Source organism: Musa acuminata, chromosome BXJ1-5, assembly GCF_036884655.1.
Source record: "Musa acuminata AAA Group cultivar baxijiao chromosome BXJ1-5, Cavendish_Baxijiao_AAA, whole genome shotgun sequence".
Taxonomy (NCBI): Eukaryota; Viridiplantae; Streptophyta; class Magnoliopsida; order Zingiberales; family Musaceae; genus Musa; species Musa acuminata.
In genome coordinates this window covers 6146649-6168694 of record NC_088331.1, presented here as the reverse complement: position 1 = coordinate 6168694, position 22046 = coordinate 6146649, and the positions used below count along the sequence as shown (strand labels likewise).

At 35.5% G+C, this 22046-nt stretch overlaps 3 protein-coding genes across 5 annotated transcripts; all 3 read left to right on the top strand.

Annotated features, from left to right (window-relative positions):
* Positions 1-421: 421 nt before the first annotated feature.
* Positions 422-6635, top strand: LOC135673358 (uncharacterized). 2 transcript variants are annotated; one of them, XM_065182249.1, is made up of 12 exons: positions 422-631; positions 1066-1153; positions 1437-1736; positions 2672-2830; positions 3472-3612; positions 3690-3746; positions 4514-4652; positions 4966-5070; positions 5161-5381; positions 5918-5959; positions 6047-6271; positions 6365-6635. In XM_065182249.1, exons 1-11 carry the CDS (start codon positions 513-515, stop codon positions 6233-6235), a joined length of 1560 nt encoding a protein of 519 aa, XP_065038321.1. In that variant the 5' UTR covers positions 422-512; the 3' UTR covers positions 6236-6271; positions 6365-6635. The 2 variants fall into 2 exon arrangements, with proteins under 2 accessions (XP_065038321.1, XP_065038320.1); XM_065182248.1 differs by having other exon boundaries at positions 6047-6635.
* An 804-nt stretch (positions 6636-7439) lies between these two features.
* On the top strand, positions 7440-11327 carry LOC135673357 (gamma-interferon-responsive lysosomal thiol protein-like). Its single transcript, XM_065182247.1, has 5 exons — positions 7440-7826; positions 8244-8309; positions 9055-9195; positions 9965-10057; positions 10776-11327. Exons 1-5 carry the CDS (start codon positions 7572-7574, stop codon positions 10962-10964), a joined length of 744 nt encoding a protein of 247 aa, XP_065038319.1. The 5' UTR covers positions 7440-7571; the 3' UTR covers positions 10965-11327.
* Positions 11328-16062: 4735 nt separating this feature from the next.
* LOC135673354 (protein MALE DISCOVERER 2-like) lies at positions 16063-21785 on the top strand. 2 transcript variants are annotated; one of them, XM_065182245.1, is made up of 9 exons: positions 16063-16455; positions 16560-16695; positions 17102-17173; positions 17866-18009; positions 18096-18194; positions 19819-20234; positions 20312-20502; positions 20592-20724; positions 21057-21785. In XM_065182245.1, exons 1-9 carry the CDS (start codon positions 16383-16385, stop codon positions 21620-21622), a joined length of 1830 nt encoding a protein of 609 aa, XP_065038317.1. In that variant the 5' UTR covers positions 16063-16382; the 3' UTR covers positions 21623-21785. The 2 variants fall into 2 exon arrangements, with proteins under 2 accessions (XP_065038317.1, XP_065038316.1); XM_065182244.1 differs by having other exon boundaries at positions 16089-16455; positions 20309-20502.
* The last annotated feature ends 261 nt before the right edge of the window (positions 21786-22046 follow it).

Below are 22046 nucleotides of genomic sequence, written 5' to 3'. Positions count from 1 at the left end.
AATAAATTTTTTTATCATTATAATTTTTTATTATTTATAGTCTCTTAAGAATCAAACATATTCGTATTCCCACAATCTCTTTTTTCATCAATCGAAACCTTAGCATCTATATCATCGCTTCTCGTTATTTTATCGTATCATCGCTTCTCATCATTTTATTGTTTGACGTTGCTCCTCGTGATTAGATGTAAAAGATGATGATGATATTTATGTTCATAAATATTGTTGATTTCGCTCGTCGCTTATAATTAAAGGAAGAAGAAAAAAAAAAGGAAAAAAAAAAGGAGGAGGACATTTTAGGTGTGTTTGCAGAGGGATATCTTACAATATTAAAAATTCTAAGGATCCAATAGAATTATCCTTTTATTTTTTGGCACCTTCAAATCCTACCCGTTCATTCTAACCTTGATGGCACCTGCGGGTCCTTCCAGTTCATTGCGCGACACGGAGATCGGATCGTCGCTTTGAGGCACCTCTGGATTGCCCTCCTTTTCTTCTTCCTTGTAGGTTTAATGGCGATCGCTTTCCCCACCCTTCTTCTCACCCTTCTCCTCTCTTCCTCTCATCTCCCTCTCTCCTCACCCGCCGACGAGGCTTTCGACGTCCGCCGACACCTCTCGACCGTCACCAGGTGCCATCTCTGCCCCTTCCCCTCTTCTGTCTCTCTCTCTCCGGTAGTGATCTAAGCCATTATTTTCCTTTTTTTTCCCCCCTCAAATCTTTTTTTCCATAGGTAAATTTGTTACCTGTAGAAGGATTATTTGGTTTTATAACTGTAGATTTCCTAATCATGGTCTGATGTATTGTATAATCGTTTGTTGTGCAGAAAAATCAATCAGTAGAAGTTCATAGTAGATTAGAACATCAATTACCAAGCTGTGTTTTGAGATCATAGAATTCCCCTCCCGAAATACTAAACGAAGAAAATTAGAATCCCGTTAAACATTGTTATAACTTATAACACCTAGATTTTTCTGATGATGGTTGTTTTAATGGAAATTTGGAGTAGTCTGGGCAGTGGTGTTAATCTTTGTAGAATGCTAATTTACATCCCACTAATTGCAGATACGATGTTGCAACAGAGACGTACGATGGTTCCTTTTCTCCTTCTGCCATACATGATGGATGCAGACCAATTCACTTAAATCTTGTGGTAAATATGATGAGCAAGTTGGTTTATTGTTACATTTAACTTGACCTGAATAAACAGTGGCAAGTATCTTTTTTGCTATTCTTTGAGATGCACTTATCAGGATTGCTAATAGGATTAGGTGATAAGGTCCACAGTGGCAAGTTTTATTACGTCAATGACTGTTTGGCTACTTATGTCACAGAAAGAATGTCAACCTACATTGCTTTACAGTATATTGACTGTTGAATTTGAAACTTATTTGCAGTTGCAACTGGAACTTATGTTTAAAATGTGTGATTAACAGGCAAGGCACGGCACACGTGCCCCAACCAAGAAACGCATAAAAGAGTTGGATCGTTTGGCAATTCGTTTAGATTTACTTCTCGATGATGCTAAGCAAAAAGCAGGAAAGGACTCTCTGCAGAAAATTCCAGCCTGGTTATGGGGTTGGCAGTCACCATGGAAAGGTAGAGAGAGAGGTGGGGAGCTAATCGTCAAAGGGGAGGAAGAGCTTTACAAACTTGGAACCCGTGTGAGGGAAAGGTTTCCGCAACTGTTTGATGAAGAATATCACCCTGATACATTCCGAATAATGGCAACACAGGTGACTTTTAATATATTTCGATGTTCACTTTTAATCAGCAACCTGATATAGGTTTGTCCACTCTATAATTGTATAGTCTTATGTGATTCGCCTCTGATGATAGCATACAAAGCTTACTTTAAAGTTGGATCATGAGCACTCAATTTTGCATTAATTCCTGGTTATGGTGTGTCATTGCCATTTGAGACATCAAGCAATAATTGGCTTCTCCTAGTACGTTCTTTAAACTAATAAATCCTCTTCAGGGGTTGGTTAATCATATATCTATATCTGTGTTTTCCTTCATTTAGTCAACAAAGCTCGAAGTATTCTTATTGCCACTGTGAAAACTTTTTCCATCATGATGATATGGGAACCCGTTTGAACGTTTGCATGGTAATACTTCCTAACATGCGGTACATGCATCGGATAGTAGTTGAATGATTGCTGAGTGAGTCACATGGGGCAACGACAGTTTGATGGTTTTCTTTAGCATGCAACTCTTGTAAATGCATCTAAACAAACACATCCTCTCATATATAGATACATATGCAGAAAGGGTAATAGCACTGCTAAACCTGGGAGTAACGGAGAATTTAGAATTCTGTGCTTGTATTAATTGATTCTTTTTAAACTTAGAGATGTGCTATTAGTTTAAGATCTTGTAAATCTTGCTGCTTTGGCTCAGGATTGTAAAAAAAGTATGTTCAATAATTACACATTAGGTTGTTCCGTTAATATTTGTTATCCTGTCAACTTTACATTAGATAATTTATCTACACTTGTACCAGTCTTTTCAATGAACCAAGTTACTTTCCACCTTCCAGAGAAATTGGCTCATACATACCAAAAATATACATGTGATGAATTGCGTAAGAGTAGTTTCAGATAATTTAGTTTATATTACATATGAATAATATTATATTGGTACTCTTTTTTTTCCGCTGGTGATATAGGTCCCTCGAGCATCAGCTAGTGCTGTGGCATTTGGCATGGGAATATTTGCTGGGAAAGGCAGCCTTGGACCTGGACAGCATCGGTCTTTTTCTGTGATTAGTGAAAGTCGTGCTAGTGACATACATCTGCGGTTCTTTGATACTTGTGAAACATACAAGGTAGAATAATTGTTATCCTAATTCCTAACCTTTTTTCTTATAGCCAACACATGAATTAGTTAAGCTCGGAGTTGTGGCATTGAAGAATATTTTGGTTCTGTGCCGCTAGCTAGTGCCACCATAAGTTCAAATAACTTGCCTATGCTTGCTTACCTTTTGTTTTCTTTTCTTTTTAATCTACATCTATGTGTCTGTTGCAAATTTAGCGTTAGTTTTTCCCGGCAAAAATATATCTGTATGCATATATAATGCTTCTATGTGGATGCATGCTAGTGCTATTGAGCGTGTGCATGTATTTTGCTTGTCTGTGTATGCATATTTTGGTTTATGAGAGAGGTGTTTTTTCTCATTAAGCGAGCATGTCTCTTGTGCTCATTGTACATTTCTAGAATTTGATGATTCAGAACTCATCTACATGAAAATGATGTAGATATTACTGGATTGGGAAACATTAATTGAAGTAAAACCATGGACAATATATACTAGCATGTATTATTACCAATTTTTTTTAAAATTATATTGTTATACCAGTTGTTTTACATGTGGTGACTAAAAAAAATTCATTTTAGCGGATTCCTTATGGTGAGCTCCTTCATACAGGATTTGAGGGATAGTTTACTCATGTTATGATCACTTTTCAGGAATTTAGAACAAGTAAAGAGCCCGATGTTGAAAAGATAAAAGAACCTCTTTTTGATCAAATTGCATCTTCATTATCTAGTCGATACCACCTAAATTTTACAAGGCAGGATATTTCAACCCTCTGGTTTCTATGTAAGCAGGTAAGTTGTGTGTCTACTATGTGGTCAGCTGGCCTCTTTTTTTCCCTATGTTGGTTAGAGTTTTCTGTGATATGCAGGAAGCATCTTTACTGGACATTACAAATCGAGCTTGTGGCCTTTTTAATCCTTCCGAGGTACGTATTTGACAAGTGTGTCATCATTGCATATTTAGTACTGTTGATGGTTTCAAATTATTTACAGATCAAGGTCATGTTGTAAATCCTTATGTGGATTGCCAACCACTTTCTGTAAGTTATGAGTTGGTGGTTCAATATGAAGGAGCATGGGGTCCTCAGTTATGGTGGGCAGGGGCTGAAGTTTGGTATATTGTAAAACAATACTTCTATACATGGATTCAGACAAATATAATGCTGTGTTTGGAAGATAGAGTGCACTGGGATAATTATATAGTTGTTGAATCTTGTAGTGGATTTAAGAAAAGGGACTAGTTGCAGTAGCATTGTGTGGAGTTGGAGATACAGGAAGGTTGGGTAGGATAGAGCAAAGACAACCTAGAATTGCCGGTATGATGTTCTGGGAGAGAATATATATCTGATTATTCTTATAAATATTTTTTGTATAATAAAGATCAAGTATAGAATATAAAGCATAACTCTTGAATCCCATGGGATACTTGAGCAGAGTTTTATACAAGTCATCTGCAGTCCATGAGAATGGTGAAACCCCATTTGGTTTCTGAAGAATAATTGTTGCTTTTGCTGAAGATCATATAGCTCTATCATTTTTTACAAAAGTTCATTACACAAGCTGCTTGGCTGCTTGGAAGCACAATAAACTCAGCTATTGCCATATGTGCATATGTATATGTATCATTTGAATAGTTTTATTTTTATTCGTACTATGAGTAATTTCAGGTACTTACACTTCTTTACATGGTCAGGTTTCTTTACTTGAGTGGACAGATGACATAGAGGTATTTGTACTAAAGGGTTATGGTGAATCGGTTAATTACCACATGGGAGTACCATTACTCCAAGATGTTGTCCACTCAATGGAGCAAGCAATTTCTGCTGAAGAAGGTAATTTGAACTTCCTGCCATACTCCTATACCAATATATCAATATATTCGAAAGCTTGTCTACCTAGCACCAGTAATTATTGACACTCAAGTAGGGAATCATAAAAAAGCAAATGAAATCCATGAGTGTTAAAGTTACCATTAGTTGCATATTTTTCCATACCAAACCAAACTAAACCATTCCCTCTAGAAGCCAAGCCAAAATAGGATACTATAGTTCAGTCTGGTTTCCTATATGTTTGCTAGTTTATAATAAACTTATTCATAAATCAAACATTTCGATTAACTAGTTGGTCTTATTGTTGAAATTCCAGGAAACCTTGCCAGTGGAACTTCCGAGAAAGCAAGGCTTCGTTTTGCACATGCTGAAACGGTCGTTCCTTTCACCTGTTTGCTTGGACTTTTTCTTGAAGGACCTGGTGATTTTCTGTTTGAATTTAATTTGGACTTCTTTATTGTGTAAGTTCTCTTGTTGCATACCAATACTTGTACGCCTGCTTGATTTGTAGAATTTGAACAAATTCAACGGGAGCAACCATTGAGCCTTCCTCCAAAGCCACCCCAGAGGAGAAATTGGAGGGGCAGCAGTGTAGCACCTTTTGCTGGCAATAACATGTTGGTCTTATACCAGTGTCCAGGCAATACTTCTAATGACAGATTATCCTCTGGAGTTCAAAGGAACAAGTATTTTGTGCATGTGCTGCACAATGAAATCCCAATTCCGATGCCGGTGAGTTAGCATAGTATCTACCATATCATACGAAAGACAGCATGATCTAGATTCCATTTTTCCGAGATCAATAGTGGTGCCTAATTATGTATGTTGGTAATTTGTAATTTTGGTTCTTCTTTATCACTTCTATATTGTAATGCATGCCATCTACTCTTTTGGTGGTGGGATGGGCAAGTTTGTTTTCTTCCGACGTAACACCAACGAACTTGGTTTTAAGACATTCCAGTTCATTTTTCGGATGACATTAAGCGACATAAATTTGGTTTAATTTATTTTTAAAACAAACCTCTACTCCTAGCTTTGTACATTTCATGGCCAATATTGGATTTCTGAACTTGTTATTTGTGTACAACTGTGGTATATTCCATCTTCATGATACTGCATCATGTGTTATTAACAATTACTATACAAGTTAAACCTGTGGAGAAAAGAACAGCCAAACAACTATACATCTTATTTTATCTATTTCTCTACTTCTTTGTTGATGGTTGCAAAGGTTTAATTTTGATATTGTGTCAACTTGTGTTGTCCAGGGTTGTGGCCAAAGAGATTTTTGTCAGTTTGAGGTTTTCAAGGTACGCCTGAGAATTCAAATTTAGCAATGCTTTCTGCAACTACCCTCCTTTATCTTTGTATGAAGATGATATATGACTTACTTGCAGGAAAGAATTGTCAATCCCCATCTGAAGCATGATTTCAATTCGGTTTGCAACATGAAGTTGAAAATGCCAGAAGCCAATTGCCCACAAAAACCTTGTTCATTCACTACCAAGTTGTCAAATTTATTTGGTAGATTTTTCCCGAAGAAAGACCACAATCCATGCATAAAAAACAAGAAGAATGAATTGTGATTCTGCAAGACATTGTTGGAACCTAAGAGTTCCCAGGTAAAGGAGGATTTTGTCATTGAGTACTTCTCCAAAAGATTCTCAACTGATCAAAATCCGACTTCCAGTTCTCACAAGCTTCTGCTCTTGCAGAAAGCAGAGAGGCTGTCTAGTTTGTAACATCAGCTAGAGGTGAAACCAGATTTTGTTGGTCAGGTCTTGATCCTTAAGTAGCCAGCAATAACCCAATTACACTTTCCTGGTAGTTTGTGGTTGCAGATGAACATGACTGCCTGCTAAAGGAATTTCTTATTTTCTGATGAAACCTACTTGCATTTCTTCCTCACTTGTATCAGCTGATTGATCTATTATTACATGTGATTGATTCAACTATATGTAACGGTTAATTGCCAGATTACCTCAACCTGCACTTCATTCTTTTTCAATGGCGTTTTTTAAGTGATGTTTACTTACATGCACAAAAAAAGAATCTCAAGTCGGGTGTATATTCTGAGTTTGATTGGAATACGATGAAATAATAAAAAAATGCACCAAAGATGACCTAAGTTTTTGGTGGTGAAGGTAAGTTTTGAAAAAAAAAAATATATATATTTTTATAAAGAGTAAATGGTTTAGGTAAGCTTTGAAAAATTTATCTAATAAAATATATTTAATTTTCTTAAGAAAAAATTATCTAATTTTTTTTAAAAAAATTAGGTTTGAAATCTTACATGTAAAAATATGAATTAAATCAGTTAATTATATATATTATATTTTGTAATTAGTTATTTTAGTATTTTGATATGTATATTTTTAGAAGAGATTTTTTTTATAAAAAAAATAAAATATTAAGATTTTTATAAAAATTTAAAAAATAATTTATAGGATTAAAAAATTAAGAAAGAAAGATTTGTTATAGCAATGAAGTTAAATTATTTTTATAAATATAAGAATCTAAATATAATTTTTAAAACTAGTTAAAGATAATTAATTAAAAGGAGATAATATGTAGTTAGTTCAGATATAGACTTGAGTTTTATTTTTTTAATTTTTTATTGAAGGATAAAAAAAGTTTTTCTTTCTAATAAATTATCCAAAAAAATTGATTTCTAGATTAATAAATTATCATGGGGCCCACCTTTATACCTAACTCAGTTCTCCGTATACCCAAAGAAAGCGAGAGAGAGAGAGAGAGAGAGAGAGAGAGAGAGAGAATGCTAATGAAGAAGACAAAAGAAAGGAAGGAAAGAAGAAGAAAACCCCATCGATGGTCCAAACTCTTACGTAAAGAGAAGCTTGGGATACCGTTGCTGCCGACAGCCACTTCACGCGCAAGTGAGATCCTCTTATCCTTCTCCCAATGGCTTCGTCCCGCCGCCTCGGCCTCGGCCTCCTCCTCTTCCTCCTCTGCCATGTCTTCTCCACGCCCGTTGTTGTTTCCGGTCGGAAGGTCTCGCTGTCCTTGTACTACGAGGCGCTGTGCCCCTTCTGCTCCAGCTTCATCGTGAACCACCTCCCCAAGATCTTCAGCAACGGACTGATCTCCATCGTCGACCTCGATTTCATCCCCTTCGGCAACGCCATGCTCGACCCCAACGGCTCCATCTCCTGCCAGGTCCTGCTCTCCCCACCTCTTGCTTAGTTTTCCTGTTCGGTGCGAATCGGTTTGACGGTTATCTCTAAGAATTAGCTGCTATATCGACTGCAATAAATTGGAGTAAATGCCGCTCAATTAATGGTATCAGTACTGCAGCAATTGCCTTTATTGGTCCTCTGGAAGACAAGGTATGGTGTCCGCTGCAGTGGAGGAAATGTGGAGCCTTGCGTCCACTTCTTAGCCTGAGCTTGTTTTCTTGACCGTATTCCCCTCCTCCCCTCTTCCCCCCCCCCCCCTCCCCCACAATCAGTGACTAAATAACATGATCCTACAATTCTTGACCTCATTTTTTCCTCGAACACTGTTGATTTTTTGTGTTCTGAAATTTATGATTTCTCTTTCCGTGGCCTTAATTCTCTTTTTCCCGTCTTGCAGCATGGCCAGTATGAGTGCCTATTGAACACTGTTGAAGCATGTGCTATAAGTTCTTGGCCCATTGTGGTAAAGTATATACAATTGCTAGCATGTTATATAATTTTCTTATGATAAAGCATATGTCAATGTTTTTTTTTTCTCAAACGCAGTCATATTCCTTTGTTTTCATCGGTTCATTATGCTTTAATGTGCCTTGGGAAATAATTACAACCATTCATAAGAACTAACAATTTTAAATGAGTCCACAGTGGCAAAATTTTTGTACTTCAAACAGCAGCACAAAGCTGTCAAGAGTTTCATCAATTAATTAATACGTAGTAAGCTAACTCTTACATACAGCTACTTCACCAATTAATTAAATATATGTCGGATGAGGTTTTGAATCCTTGACCTCTAATAAGAGGATTTGATACATCACTACCAGACCAATGTTTAAGGTATAGAGGTGTTAGCTAACTTGGCTGATAAAAACTTTGACAGTATATCACAAGGTCTTGGGCTTGAATCCCATCTTCGTCACTTATCCTCTGTAAAAAAAAATTTATAGCAGCATATGAAATGTATGGGTAATTTCATACAGAAAACTTCACAAGAAAAATAGAGTAGGCTAACATAGTATTTAAGCTCCATGATTTGCTATACGAACTATGATAGGCTTGGTACAGAAAATGATGGTTATTTCCTACTTATGGCTATGATTTATCCCTGAACTTTATTCTGTGCATTTAGATTATACTTTGTCATTCATATAGAGAACTGTGTTTTGGTATTATTCATCATTTTTACTAACTTTCAGAAATTTGTAATGCAGCAACAACATTTTAGATTCATTTACTGTGTTGAGCACTTGGTTGAAGAAGGTCAATACACCAACTGGGAAGCTTGTTTCCAACAGACTGGCTTTGGTTCAAAACCTGTCATCGATTGCTATAACAGTGGATATGGGGATGAGGTCGGTTTGCATCATGTTTCTCATTAGTGTTGTTTCTCAAAAAGCACAGCAACTATTCACAATCAGTCCTGCTTAAAAAATGTAAAAAATTTAAAAATAAGTACTCACATGTGAACTGGTCATATTTAGACAAATGTACACAAAAAACGGGACTACCATTCTAACAAATTGTTATGGTGATACAGTTTTTTTTCTTGTCATTTCTCTTGTTCTCAAATTTTTGACAAGGTTGTGGTTATCATGATCTCTCAGTATCTGTCTCTTTAACTTTAAGAGGTATCAATACCTTCAGGACTACGAGCTAGAAGAAATTAATGCCTCAAAGAACTAGACATTTTCATAGACCATATATGCATTGTCCGTTTAGCTATGAAGCATAGAAGATTGGTTTTGGGTAAAACTACTTGTGAGTTTGAGCGTGTGATTTTTCCCATTGGTTAGACATGTATTCTCTCATTAAAAAAAGTGCACACTTGTCTTTGGCTCTTTAACCTCATATGGACATCCTTTGTGCTTCCAGAGCTAGAAAATTGATCATGTGAAAATGCATTCCTTGAGGAATTACAAACTATTTTTTGCATAGATTAGCTGTAAAATTATTAACCATGTTAAGTTTAACTTCACTATTATGGCTCAACAGGTGATTTATGATAAATGCATCTTAGTTCTAGTGGCTTACCACCATTACTGTCATATGACAGATTGATGAGGCTGATACTATGTGCACCGTTACTATTAAGTAGTTTGATATGCTTGGAGTTTCTTGCAGCTTGAACTACAATATAAAGCAAAGACAGATGCACTTCAGCCCCCTCACATTTATGTGCCTTGGTTGGTAGTTAACGGACAGCCACTCTATGAGGTTAGTATGCTAACATTAATACACATAAAAATATGACATGTGCTGCAAATTCACAAATAAAAACACCATTTATTTTGATAAGGATAGGAATAGAGTGCAGTTTTCTTACCTGTAACAGAAAATTTCAAGTTATCTTTTCAACTTCTTTACAACTTCAGCCTTGGAATGCTGGAGATTGGTTGTTGCTTGCAGTGCTACTGGCTCTTGAAGAGAGTACTTTACTGCTGTTGTTTGAAGTTAGAGAACATTAATTTTTGGTTTCTTTTTCACATAGAACGCTTCTTCAGTGTCTCAAAGTAAATAAAAAAATGGATGCTGTACAAAGGCAATATGAAAACTGAAGTTTTAAGTTTTAAATTCTTAAATTGCTTATGTATGTTCTAATTGCATACTTACCTATCATTTAGTTTATAAATTATACATGCAATAGTGCATATCAATATTTTATATTACACTTATCTAAGACCTTACTACAAATGTTAGGAATAAGAAAGGACCATAGGTATTGCTTAAGTACCATGGTGGTATTGCCAGAGTGGTAAATCTGCATCACATGTGGCATCTTGAAGTGGGAATTTTTGTCCATGTCCCTGTCAGCTATAAACTGTTAACATCCTCAAAAGAAAAAGTATAATTTACATTAGTATTGTAAAATTATATTTTTAAGAAAGGAGACTATTTTCTCATTGTGTTTTAATTTCTTTTTTTACTCTTTTAGGATTATGAGAATTTCGAGCATTACGTTTGCAAAGCCTATGATGGAGTACCTCCTAGAGCTTGTGAAGGGCTGCTTCTAAGGACATCTGAGAAGGAAAAACCAAACAAAGAGGAGCCATTTTGCTATATTGATGGAGTGATAAGCCCTTCCGAAGCCGGAAAGAAGCACAAAATGGAGCTACACTACTGACGTAAACCTTCTCAAGTGGCTTCTTCTCAGTCTTCCTTCAACAGTAATTGTTCAGTGTAGGATTTATGTCTTAGATTGATAGGCAAACCTTTTAACTAAGGATATTCTCAATGGTAGTAAAAAAATCATATGTAACTGACCCCAAATAATTGGGAAATCACGGTTTGTTGTTATTGTTATTGGTGTTGTAGATCGATAGGCAACCCATGAACAAGGAGCAGCCCGGTTTCCTGTAGCTCAGCAAATCTTGTATGGTGTCTGCAACTATGTTTTGAACCAGCTGCTCGTTCAATTAATTGTAAAGGGATGCTAAAGTTTCTCCAAAATCTCTTTTGGTGTTAAATATGATTGTGCTGGACTTCAGACTGTGCAAGAACATTGATCTCATTCAAAAAGCTTCTTTGCATGTACATAAACTCCAGCAAACTCCATTCAGCACTCACCATGGTTTCTCTTTTTTTATTGATCCACTGTTAATCGTTTGTCTGTCGCCAAGCATGTCATCTGGAGATGCAGCTGGCAATCGTACTCGTGAAGTTGAGTTCCTCCAACTGTGGTGCTATCAAATGGTCCATGCGGTCACTTTCATGAGCTAATACTTCTCATTCATGCTTCTGTCTGCAACTGGTGGAGCTGATGATGATGGATGTGGCCTTTGTGCTACTCATTATTATCACAGTCTATATAGGACATAATTCGAGCATCGAATACATATAATTACTCAACATGCTCTGATTTTATCAATTGATGTTTTGCTAAAAACCACTATCATTTTCCACTTGTCTGACATTTATGCATTGACTAGACTATGTTACATTCCTCTACTTTTCTTGTTTAGCTTAAATATAATCATTGTAATTATGTCCCAATTACCCTAAAAAGGGTTAAATTGTGTATATATGGCTCCCAAATCTAAATTTAAGTTCATCATAGAGACCTTTACAAAATCTAAAAACTTGCAAATAGGCTATTGTGGTTAATCTTGGTCGGTTAACCGCTAACATCCTTTGAAAAATTATTATGATTATGAAACTGTTAGTTATATTTTAGGCATTGTTGTATCTTTTTATCTCAAACTAAATAATTAACAAAAGTTTCTTGGATGGAAATACTATCTCAAAATTTGTAAGGACCAATTGGTTTGTCCCAAACTAATTTCTTGCAACATGCCATGTCTAGCAACAAGAACTAAAATCCAATGATTCAGTGATCCTATGTGTTTCAACCAACTTTTCTACCCAGAAAACTGCAAGAGAGATTTGCACGTGAAGTTTCTTCCTCTATTATCCTCCTCCTCTTGTTTATATTTATGTATCTGCATATTGTCGTTAAATATGATATTAATATTGTTTTGATAAGATAAATTATAGGAGGTGACTATATTATAATATACTAATAATATTATAGTATAGGAAGTATGACAGATATCTAACCACTATAGTTATTGTCGGACCTAATAAAATATTATTGTATTTATTAGACTTATTGACTTATTTTAAAAATTCATGACCATCTATAAAATACTTTTAAAAAATTTTAGAATCCAATTAAGTAAAATTATTTTTAAATAAACTCTAATTTTATTTATTTTAATTTTAATTTTTTATATCTTACTAATTAAAAGAATAATAGATTATGTGAGTAAGATATATTGTAAATCTAATTAGATTCTTATTACGATAATCAACAAATAAAAAGAAAATTTACTTATGATAGGATTCTTTAGGAGCGACGTTGAAAAAAGGGATTCTTCTAATTACTTATCCTAGACCCTCTGCTCTCATATGTAAATAGGTATGACTCTATAGGAGTTATATATATGTGTGATAACATAATAAGATACAAGATTATAGATTTATTCTCATCTCCTTTTAGTCTCTATTTCATCATTTATAGTGATCCGGTAAAAGATAGAAAAAAAGAAGAATGAGAGTCTAGTTCATCTTACAATTATGTGTTGTTGTTTTTTTCGGATTGAATTACGAAATGCGTTCTCAGATCAGAAAAGGTACACACATCAATAGTATTGAAAGGTACATACATCTAATCTTCGATCTATGATTATTATATTTTAATTTTTGATATTAAATTTTTATATAATAATAATATGATTATAATTTTTATGCTTATAATGTGATCATCATGAAAGTGATCCATCCGCACATGATTGCATGTGCATTGTTCCTTTTGCTTTTGATTGTCTTTATTGAAGATGTAGGATGAGAAACCATGATTAGGCATCCATAATTATAATTATAATGATGATGCAGTTAGGATTCTTCTAATCCATAAGGATAATTAGAAGGTTCAATCTCTAAATCAACTTTGGAGTTGGTATAAATTTTAGAGCACCCTAACTGGATATTGAAAACATTTTTATCATTTATGAAGGTATTTTTTATTCCACACATTTATATTTCTAATGTTTTGTTTTTTTTATTTTAATCATAAAAAGGTGCACCAGAATAATATAAATGTATATAGTTCTAAAAAGAATTATCATATTTCTAAGAATTTGGGAAAACAAGTCGAAGACTCAACCATGACAAAGTCTCACATTGTTTCAAGAGTTTTATTTTTTGGGAACTCATGTTATAGAGAGAAGAGTTCTCATGCAAGTCATACTTGTCTTTTGTAGGATACTTGTCTTTCATAGTCTGCACATGGAGATATATAAATATGAGTCATTGATCTATTCATTCCCCTCCAATTTTGAGTCATTGATCTTTCATAATCTCTATCACAGTTAGACTCAGTCTTGATAAGAGGCATTGACCTAACCAAATTCTCATTATATATATACCTATATTATTCATTTGTGCTTGAAACTTAGAACTTGCCTTGTATTACCACCCAATGAATGATGTGGATGGGAAGGCATCAATTTTCTTGTTTGAGGAGTTCATAGTGGGGAAATTAGTATTAAGCAAGTGAGGTCTATGATCAACTTCTTGTAGTCATCAACATCAAATGAGCTTTCTGGAGCCTTGAGAGAAGAAGTATAAGGATGATATCATGTGAAAGTGATGTTAAATATGAATAAAATCACAGCATTATATGCAGATGAACTAAGCTTTCCTTTTGCTTAGCTTATCAAATATAAACTGCACATGACTGTTCCTACTTGCAGCATTTGTAATTAAACCTAATCCTTATTTGTCAAGAAAATGAGATTAAAAAAAATTCTGAACTAGTCAGCGAGGAAGAAAGGTAAAACCGAATTGTACAAACTTCTAAATAAGATGTTTGATGTAATGCTTATGTATGTCCGTGTCTTTTGGTATGTTCATGCTTTGTACAGCATGTAAAGGGATGATCGAAGGCTTAATAGTCCCATTTTAGTTAGGTTGGTGGTCGCTTTAGGCTTGTAAATAAAGGTTATATCATGTGGACGCGTGTGAGAGATTTTTGCTCTATAATGGACCATTTTACCCTTTATTGTGCAATTGTTCAGAGATTGTAAAGTCGTAATTTGCATTGTCTATGAAAGTATTTTCAGAAATGTTTGCTTGTGGATCCCAAATGAAACGTTTTCTCTAACCCGTTCTATCTTTTGTGGGTCCTAAGGGACATGAGAGGCTTCGAGGAGGTTGACCTTTGCGGATGGATACACAAGGGTGCCGCACAACTTAGGTAAAACTAGCTAAGTCCGTGACAAAACGGGCTGGTCCGTGTATCGATCGAACCGATAAATACCAATTGATGAGCTGAAGATTATATCCCTCAATTTTATATTTTTGCTACATGAATCCACTGTCAACCATTGATAGTTCATAAACTAATAATGCAAACAAGCCCATGAATGGTTCAAAATGCTAGTTGAAGTAGGCGCATAAAATAATTGACTCACAAATGCCATTCAAATTAACTTGAGGTGGAAAGTTGATTCAACTTTTCTTCATGCACACTCTTCTTTTTATTTATTTTTGGCAACTTAAAGAATATATTCTATTATCAACTCATAGAAAAAGGAGCCTTAATTATTAAGGTAAAGGGTGAAAGCATCGACGAGCATTACCACTGACACCAACGAATAAATAATTCACATCAAATTGAGAATCTTAAAAAGAATTTAATAGAATTCATGGCAGACAGTTCCAACAGCTCAAATGTCACATTACTATCATATATAAATACATCAAAGATGAAAATATTCTTTAGTGATTTGATCTCGAAAAATATTTCCTAGTAATTCGATCGATAGCGTGCAGGCACTCTAAAAGGAAGATTTCCTCACAAATAAAAGAATAATTTTTTTTTCTTTCTAACTCGATACTTAGGTGTTTTATACTCCTAATAATTTAATCGTTAGGGTGTCGGTACTATGAAAGAATGATTTCCTAAAGAATAAAATTTTCTCTTTCTAACTTGATACTTAGTTTCTTTATTTTTCTTCGATTTCAACTTGATACCCATTAGGCTCCATCTTAGTTTTTTTTTAATTTATCATATATATTTAAGGCGAATTCATGAAAACAAAATTTTCTCTTTACGTTTCCTCTTCGAAACATCTATTTTCAGAATTTTCAAACATAAATACTTTGAACACTATATCGTCGATCTTATCTAAAAGGAGAATCGGTCTAATTATAATATTTTTAAGTAATATCATAGAAATACTATAATATAATATAATATTTTTTATAAAGTTTATTTTTAATAATACTAAAAAATATTATAAGATAATATAAAAATATTATAAATGAAAAAGAAAAAATTAGATGATTGAGAGTATTTCAGATATAAAAGAAAAAAAATAAAATTTCTCAAAATAAGAATGCTTTTCGAGATAAATAAATAAAAATATATATTTTTTTTAGAAATTCGCTCATATATTTATTTATATGAGAAAATAAAATCGAATGGAAACTAGTCATCATCTCGCCATCCATCACATAACCAATCAAAAATTGTAGCTTGGAAATGGATATTATAATTATATAAACTAAAATAAAATAAAGGCCATATGTAAGACTGACCGAGTACGTTCAACTCCGTCATTTCCCAGAAGCTTACCGACCGTTAAACGAGATGGCACAGCGGACGGCTCCGTCAACTATAATTCGTTCTGTGATGAGAGGAACCAATCAAACCTTTTGCTGACTTACTTCCGAAGCGGAATATGGAAAGAACATTTCGTCGTCGCCACCGCTGCTCGAATTCCGCGTGCCGCCTCGCCTTCCCCTTATACGCCTCCGAAGTCATCCCCTTTCCCCTTCGTTGACTTGGTTTCTTGCTTGTTCTCAGCGGCAATTCTTGGATTCTGATCGGGAAGAGAAGTGTTCGGGTTGGTATCCGGTGGAGAGGAAGATAAAGAAGTGATCTTTCGGCTGGAGTTCTTCCTGTCTTTTGTTGTTTCTCGTTATTGATTCCTGAATCTGGTTGGGAGAGTCGGTAGGGTTGGTTTGGTGAAGGAAGATGGACAAGTGGATGCTCTGCGTGATCTTGCTGTGGGTTCCTTTGGCGTCAGGCGCGTCTCTTAACGAAGAAGGTATGTGTCTTTACTGGTGATTTGGTTCTGAGGTCGACCGATGGATGTGCTGGGGCTTGCTTACGAATTATTTCGATCGATGTGTTGATCCTTGGTTCGTGTAGGGAGGGCTCTTTTGGCGTTCAAAGACAGGGTAGAGTTCGATCCCTATGGTGCTCTGTCGAATTGGGACGAGGCCGCTGACAATCCTTGCTTGTGGTTTGGCGTGGAGTGCTCCGATGATGGAAAAGTCGTGGTCTTGTAAGTGATCGAAATGTGTTGAAAGAAAACCCCTCTCTTTTAACTGTCAATTGATGCTATTTCGTATGCAATACATCTTTTTTCCTCAATTTTGTTGATCCCATGGGGGCGGATTTGTATTAAATCCACACCTTAAGTTCATTCTGGACTTGTGTAGCCATTAGATCACTATTTCTTATCATGTGATTGTTCATTCATAAGGCCAACTGGATAACTTAATAGTGATCTTTGACACTTTTCATCTTGCCACAAATATACTTGATGTCATCTGATCCGAGGACTAATGGTTGCAATGATCTTATTTTTATTAACACTGCCGCCTTGATTTCTTTTAGATTCTTTTGTTGTAATTTGTAATTGGTCATTTAGCTTGATGTATATTCTGAAGAAAGTATCATTCTTGTAGGAAGCTGAATGATCTTTGTCTTAAAGGGACACTCACGCCTGATATCGGGAAACTAATCAACGTCAGATCTATGTAAGTGTTTCACAGAACTTTCTCGCCTGTAGAATGTCCACGCAATTTTTATCTCTTCCTTTTTTTTTCTCTCCATAACCTTTGAGATAATCTTCCCGATTATTTCTTGTCGAACATCGATGTGACTCGGAATTTAATGCTTTTTTGTCTTGGAATATTATATCTAAAGAAAATAGGAAAGCCCAATGCATGAGATTTTCGTCAATGCAGGATCTAGGAGGGTCAGCATATGCAGCTTTACCATTATATATTGAAAAATTACTTCTGTGTCTCAAATGAGTAATTTTAGGCCATTATTTAACTAGTGAGCTATAGGGTTCCGTGGAGGGTGAGCTTTGGCAAAGAACCTAGTAGTGTTAAGCTTGTCAAGTGAGAAACTTCCATCAATATATTCCTAATTGGAGCGTCACAATTTCTCCTATTTAATAGCTTAATCCTATTGCTCTCTTCAGGGCATGACTATCCCAAGGTACACTTCTTTAATGTTCATGAGGTATAAAGGTTTCTCTAATGCATTTTAACATGACTCAATTAGTCTACTAGTCCAATAATTTAAAAGGAATCAACTTTTCCAAAAATCCATAGACCCAATTTATTAGTAATAAATTAAAATTTCCCCTTAAGTTAAGATGATGATGTTATGATATTTCATTTCTTTTCAGTGTTGTTCTTACACATCTATTATCATGTAGCATTTTGCATAATAATTCCTTTTCTGGAGTCATTCCTGGGGAGATTGGGAGATTACAGAAGCTGGAGTTGTTGGACTTGGGGTGCAATAACCTCAGTGGACCACTGCCATCTGAACTTGAAAATATTTTATCCCTGCAAGTCCTGTAAGTGCAAGAAACAGAATAATTGTTTTTGTAAATTTTCGATTCCCTATAGTGAGATTGCCCTCATTATCATGGTAAACTTGCAGTATACTCAAAAACAACAGATTTGCTTATAGCAAATCACCAGAACTATATGATCCCAATGATGAAGAGCTGCTATCATCAAACAGGCAACTTGTTAAAAGGTAAGGATGCTCAACCACAGAAATTTAATACTTTTTTTATGGCAAAGAAAATCTTTAAATTCTTATAATTGTCATATTATGTCATTGTTTTATGGTTGCTACCGAACAGGCATAATTTTGATAATGCCTTAGCACATATTTTTGTTCACTGAATAATGCCAACAAGCTGCAGCTAATTTGGCATGACTCTCATTTTACCTGACAATTGAAAATGATAATTAACTTCAGCCCTTGTCATTCAAGAGCAAGTTGTTTATCTTATATAGTGGGGTCCCTGATGCCCATATGTGCTGGCTATATCTTCAAATTGTTTGGTCATTGGCTAATGAATTATTCTCCAATTTCTGAAATGCCCATCAATGGAGATTTTATTCTAGGAGCCATGATTACACACAAAACCATTGTTGATTTTGTGGTATTAGGTGGTCTAATATATCTTATTTATCAGGATTCTGCAATGCATCATCTGTAGGTGAGTTTTGAAATTAATAATGACCATGATACTCCTAATCGGTGACTGTTTCAGAACTTCTATAACATTCCCCAATTTCTTTGGACCAAATAATGATATTCCTTCTCAACTAATCTAATGTGTTCCTAGAAGGCAATACACTTTTCTGAGTGCATCAGGAGTTTCAGATATTTGAAACTTACACAAGAAATTCTAATACTCTCATACACCTGATTTCTAGGTGAGTTCATGTAGTTACTGCACTTATTGAGAATTAAAGCATGCTCCACATTGCTTTAGACCTTGTATAAATAGTTGCTGAAATAAGGCCATCTTCTATGTCATATATTTTTTTAGTTTCTTTGTCGATGCCAGTATAAACAGGTGACAAGAATTTCGTTGCTCTTTCATGGTATTTTCTATCCGCATTTGCAATATCTGACATACACATCTTGTACATGGTGTAAGAGATGATTGGTTTTAGCTGAGTGGTTGACATGATGAAAAAGGCAAGAAATTATAAAAGAAAATGTTTATAACTTTGACCTTTTGTAGTTAATTTTCATCTTGGTGCCAGTGTGTATTAGTGCATGGAGTTGGCTAGCAATGAATCGGAATGTCTGATATAGCAATTCTTGACTAAAAAATCGATGTACTTAAGATGAGAATCTTGAGATGGATGAACAACTTTACTAGGTAGATGAAGTTAGAATGGTTGTGTTGATAGAAAGTTCGAGATAGCACCAATAAGATTCATAGAAGTAAAATATTGGTATAGCTCAGAATACAGGCAGGATATCTCAAGTTAGTTTCGGTTGGGAGTCTGACAAGGGAAGAGTTTAACCAAACAAGACCTGGACCAAGCAGTGAGAAAAGGACACTGGTAGCTCCTTTCGTCCTTAGATACAACCGAAATGGTGTAAAAGGATTCCTACAATAGGACTTCATCATCTGATGTCTTTTCTATTCAATGGTGATTTGATGTTATAGTCTTTGGAAGCCTCTTAATTGTAGCCAGTTATCATGTTATAGAAGCTGGAGAGAAAATTGCTTTTGTTATTATTTCTGCATAAAGAATGAGGTTGTGTTAAAATCAAGCTGAATTTGAGAAAGATTTTGCTATAATTTGCCTTTATATACAGGCTTTATGAAATTTCACTTTATTTGTTATAGGAAAGTTGAAAATGCAACCATCAGGAGACTTCTCCAAATCAATGGCAATCCATCTCCTTCAGATGCCAATGGTCTACCACCACCTGGTCGTCAAACTGATTCAAATGTAAACAGTAATCAGGCACCATCACCATCACCATCACCATCAGCAACACCATCACCTTCATCAACTTCTCCAAGTAACACTAAAAGCAGCAGCCCCTCAGCTGTGCCTTCACCACCTGCAACTGGAGAAATACCAGAAACCCATGAAGTACCTTCCAAAAAATGGGTTATTTTTCTGATAGTTGGAGTTCTGCTTATTGTTGTTGCTTTATCTGCTGCATATGTCCTTTGTTATCTAACCCAAAAGTCTGTCACCGTAATGCCTTGGACGACTGGCTTAAGTGGGCAATTGCAGAAAGCATTTGTTACAGGTAAGTTTACCTTTTGATGTTATAAACATTTCTTGTAAGTGATTTTTGGCACTCATGATTACATGCATCGATAGCAGGTGTGCCGTCGCTGCGACGATCGGAACTTGAAACAGCATGTGAGCAGTTCAGCAACATAATTGGTTCTTTATCTAATTGCTCATTGTACAAAGGAACACTTTCAAGTGGAGTTGAAATAGCGGTGACATCTACTATTGTTACGTCAGCTGTAGAATGGTCAGAAGAATATGAAGCTCATTTCAAGAATCAGGTATGTATGCTGGAATCCTTACATTCCTGCTGACAGTTGCTTTGCTTGGTACATGGTCTCAGTCGTGTGATGTTGATTTTTGTTTCCAGATCTCTACATTGTCCAAAGTGAATCACAAGAACTTCATGAACCTCCTTGGCTATTGTGAGGAAGAAGAGCCTTTTACTAGGATGATGGTGTTTGAATATGCTCCAAACGGGACACTTTTTGAACATTTGCACAGTGAGTATATAGTAATTTTTGAACATCTAAGTTTACCGATTTGAATGGAATTAATGATGAAAATTACCAATCAACTTAAAGTAGTATCATACAATGTTGTATAAACTTTGGGATGATAAACTCTGTACTACATGCATGATAGGAGAATCCTTAGAAAGGTAATAAAAGTCCTTGGATTGAGAATGTGATGATTCTTAAACAAGAAATTTATATAGTAATTTTTGTAGCAATCATAAATTTTTGAGCCTCTGTTAACCTGGTTCCTTGGAGTTCTTTGATGTGTCTTTTTTTCTCCCCCTTCTAATTGAATTGGAACTGGCAAATTTTTACAGTCAAAGAAGCAGAACAGTTGGATTGGCCTGCACGGAAGCGCATAACCATGGGGATAGCTTATTGTCTAGAGCACATGGAGCAGCTCAATCCTCCTCTTGTTCTTGGAAACCTTAGCTCTTCATCCATCTATCTAACTGAAGACTATGCAGCTAAGATTTCACATCTCGAATTCTGGAACGAGGATAAGGAAGCAGGGGCAGAATCTGAAAGCTCAAACCAGGAGAGTATTGTTTACAAGTTTGGGATTCTTCTACTGGAAATTATCTCTGGAAGGCTTCCCTTCTCCGAAGATGACGGCCTGCTTGTGCTCTGGGCTTCGAGCTATTTGAACAGGAAAAGGCCCTTGATGGACATGGTCGACCGGACTCTCAATTCAGTCCGAGAGGAAGATATTACTGAACTTGCTGATGTGATAGTGTCCTGCATAGATGCAGCACCAGAGAAGCGCCCAACGATGGCCCAAGTTGCTGGACGAATGAGGATGATTACAGCTATTCAATCGGAGGAAGCTTCTCCAAGATTATCACCATTGTGGTGGGCAGAACTCGAAATTATTTCTCAGTAGAATAGCTGGAGATGGGAGTTGGCAAAGGCTAAATAGCAATTTTCTTTCCTTTTGTTCTCTTGTACAAGCATTATCCTACTATGACAGTGGGGATGTAAAGTGCATGGTTTGATACAGAGCATGTTTTCTTTTTCTGATAAAGAGCATGTGACCTTATGTTCTAGTTCTGTTTGTTGGGAGAAAGTAGGAAATAGAGGAGATATTGTGAAGCCTAAAAGTCTGAAAAATGTAGATATTACTATCATTTTCTCAGTGCACATGATAAAAACTTAGTCCTCAAACATAATTTTGGCATAAAATTTCCATCACAATTTGTAGTCTGATTTGTTTTATTAATTTTAGTTATTGTCAATGTAATTTCTTGCTCAGTTTAGCAAATCCGTTGAAGTGGCAGGATGGACAACCGAGGACGAAATTAAGATTC

Bases quoted from the DNA above. Each gene is read 5' to 3' on its own strand.
- LOC135673358 (XM_065182249.1), top strand. From the start codon at position 513: ATGGCGATCGCTTTCCCCACCCTTCTTCTCACCCTTCTCCTCTCTTCC. The intron at 5,071-5,160 runs GTGATTTTCTGT...CTTGATTTGTAG, and splicing joins ACTTTTTCTTGAAGGACCTG to AATTTGAACAAATTCAACGG. The intron at 5,382-5,917 runs GTGAGTTAGCAT...TGTGTTGTCCAG, and splicing joins AAATCCCAATTCCGATGCCG to GGTTGTGGCCAAAGAGATTT.
- LOC135673357 (XM_065182247.1), top strand. From the start codon at position 7,572: ATGGCTTCGTCCCGCCGCCTCGGCCTCGGCCTCCTCCTCTTCCTCCTC. The intron at 7,827-8,243 runs GTCCTGCTCTCC...CCCGTCTTGCAG, and splicing joins ACGGCTCCATCTCCTGCCAG to CATGGCCAGTATGAGTGCCT. The intron at 8,310-9,054 runs GTAAAGTATATA...TTTGTAATGCAG, and splicing joins TAAGTTCTTGGCCCATTGTG to CAACAACATTTTAGATTCAT.
- LOC135673354 (XM_065182244.1), top strand. From the start codon at position 16,383: ATGGACAAGTGGATGCTCTGCGTGATCTTGCTGTGGGTTCCTTTGGCG. The intron at 16,456-16,559 runs GTATGTGTCTTT...TGGTTCGTGTAG, and splicing joins CGCGTCTCTTAACGAAGAAG to GGAGGGCTCTTTTGGCGTTC. The intron at 20,235-20,308 runs GTAAGTTTACCT...ATGCATCGATAG, and splicing joins GCAGAAAGCATTTGTTACAG to CAGGTGTGCCGTCGCTGCGA.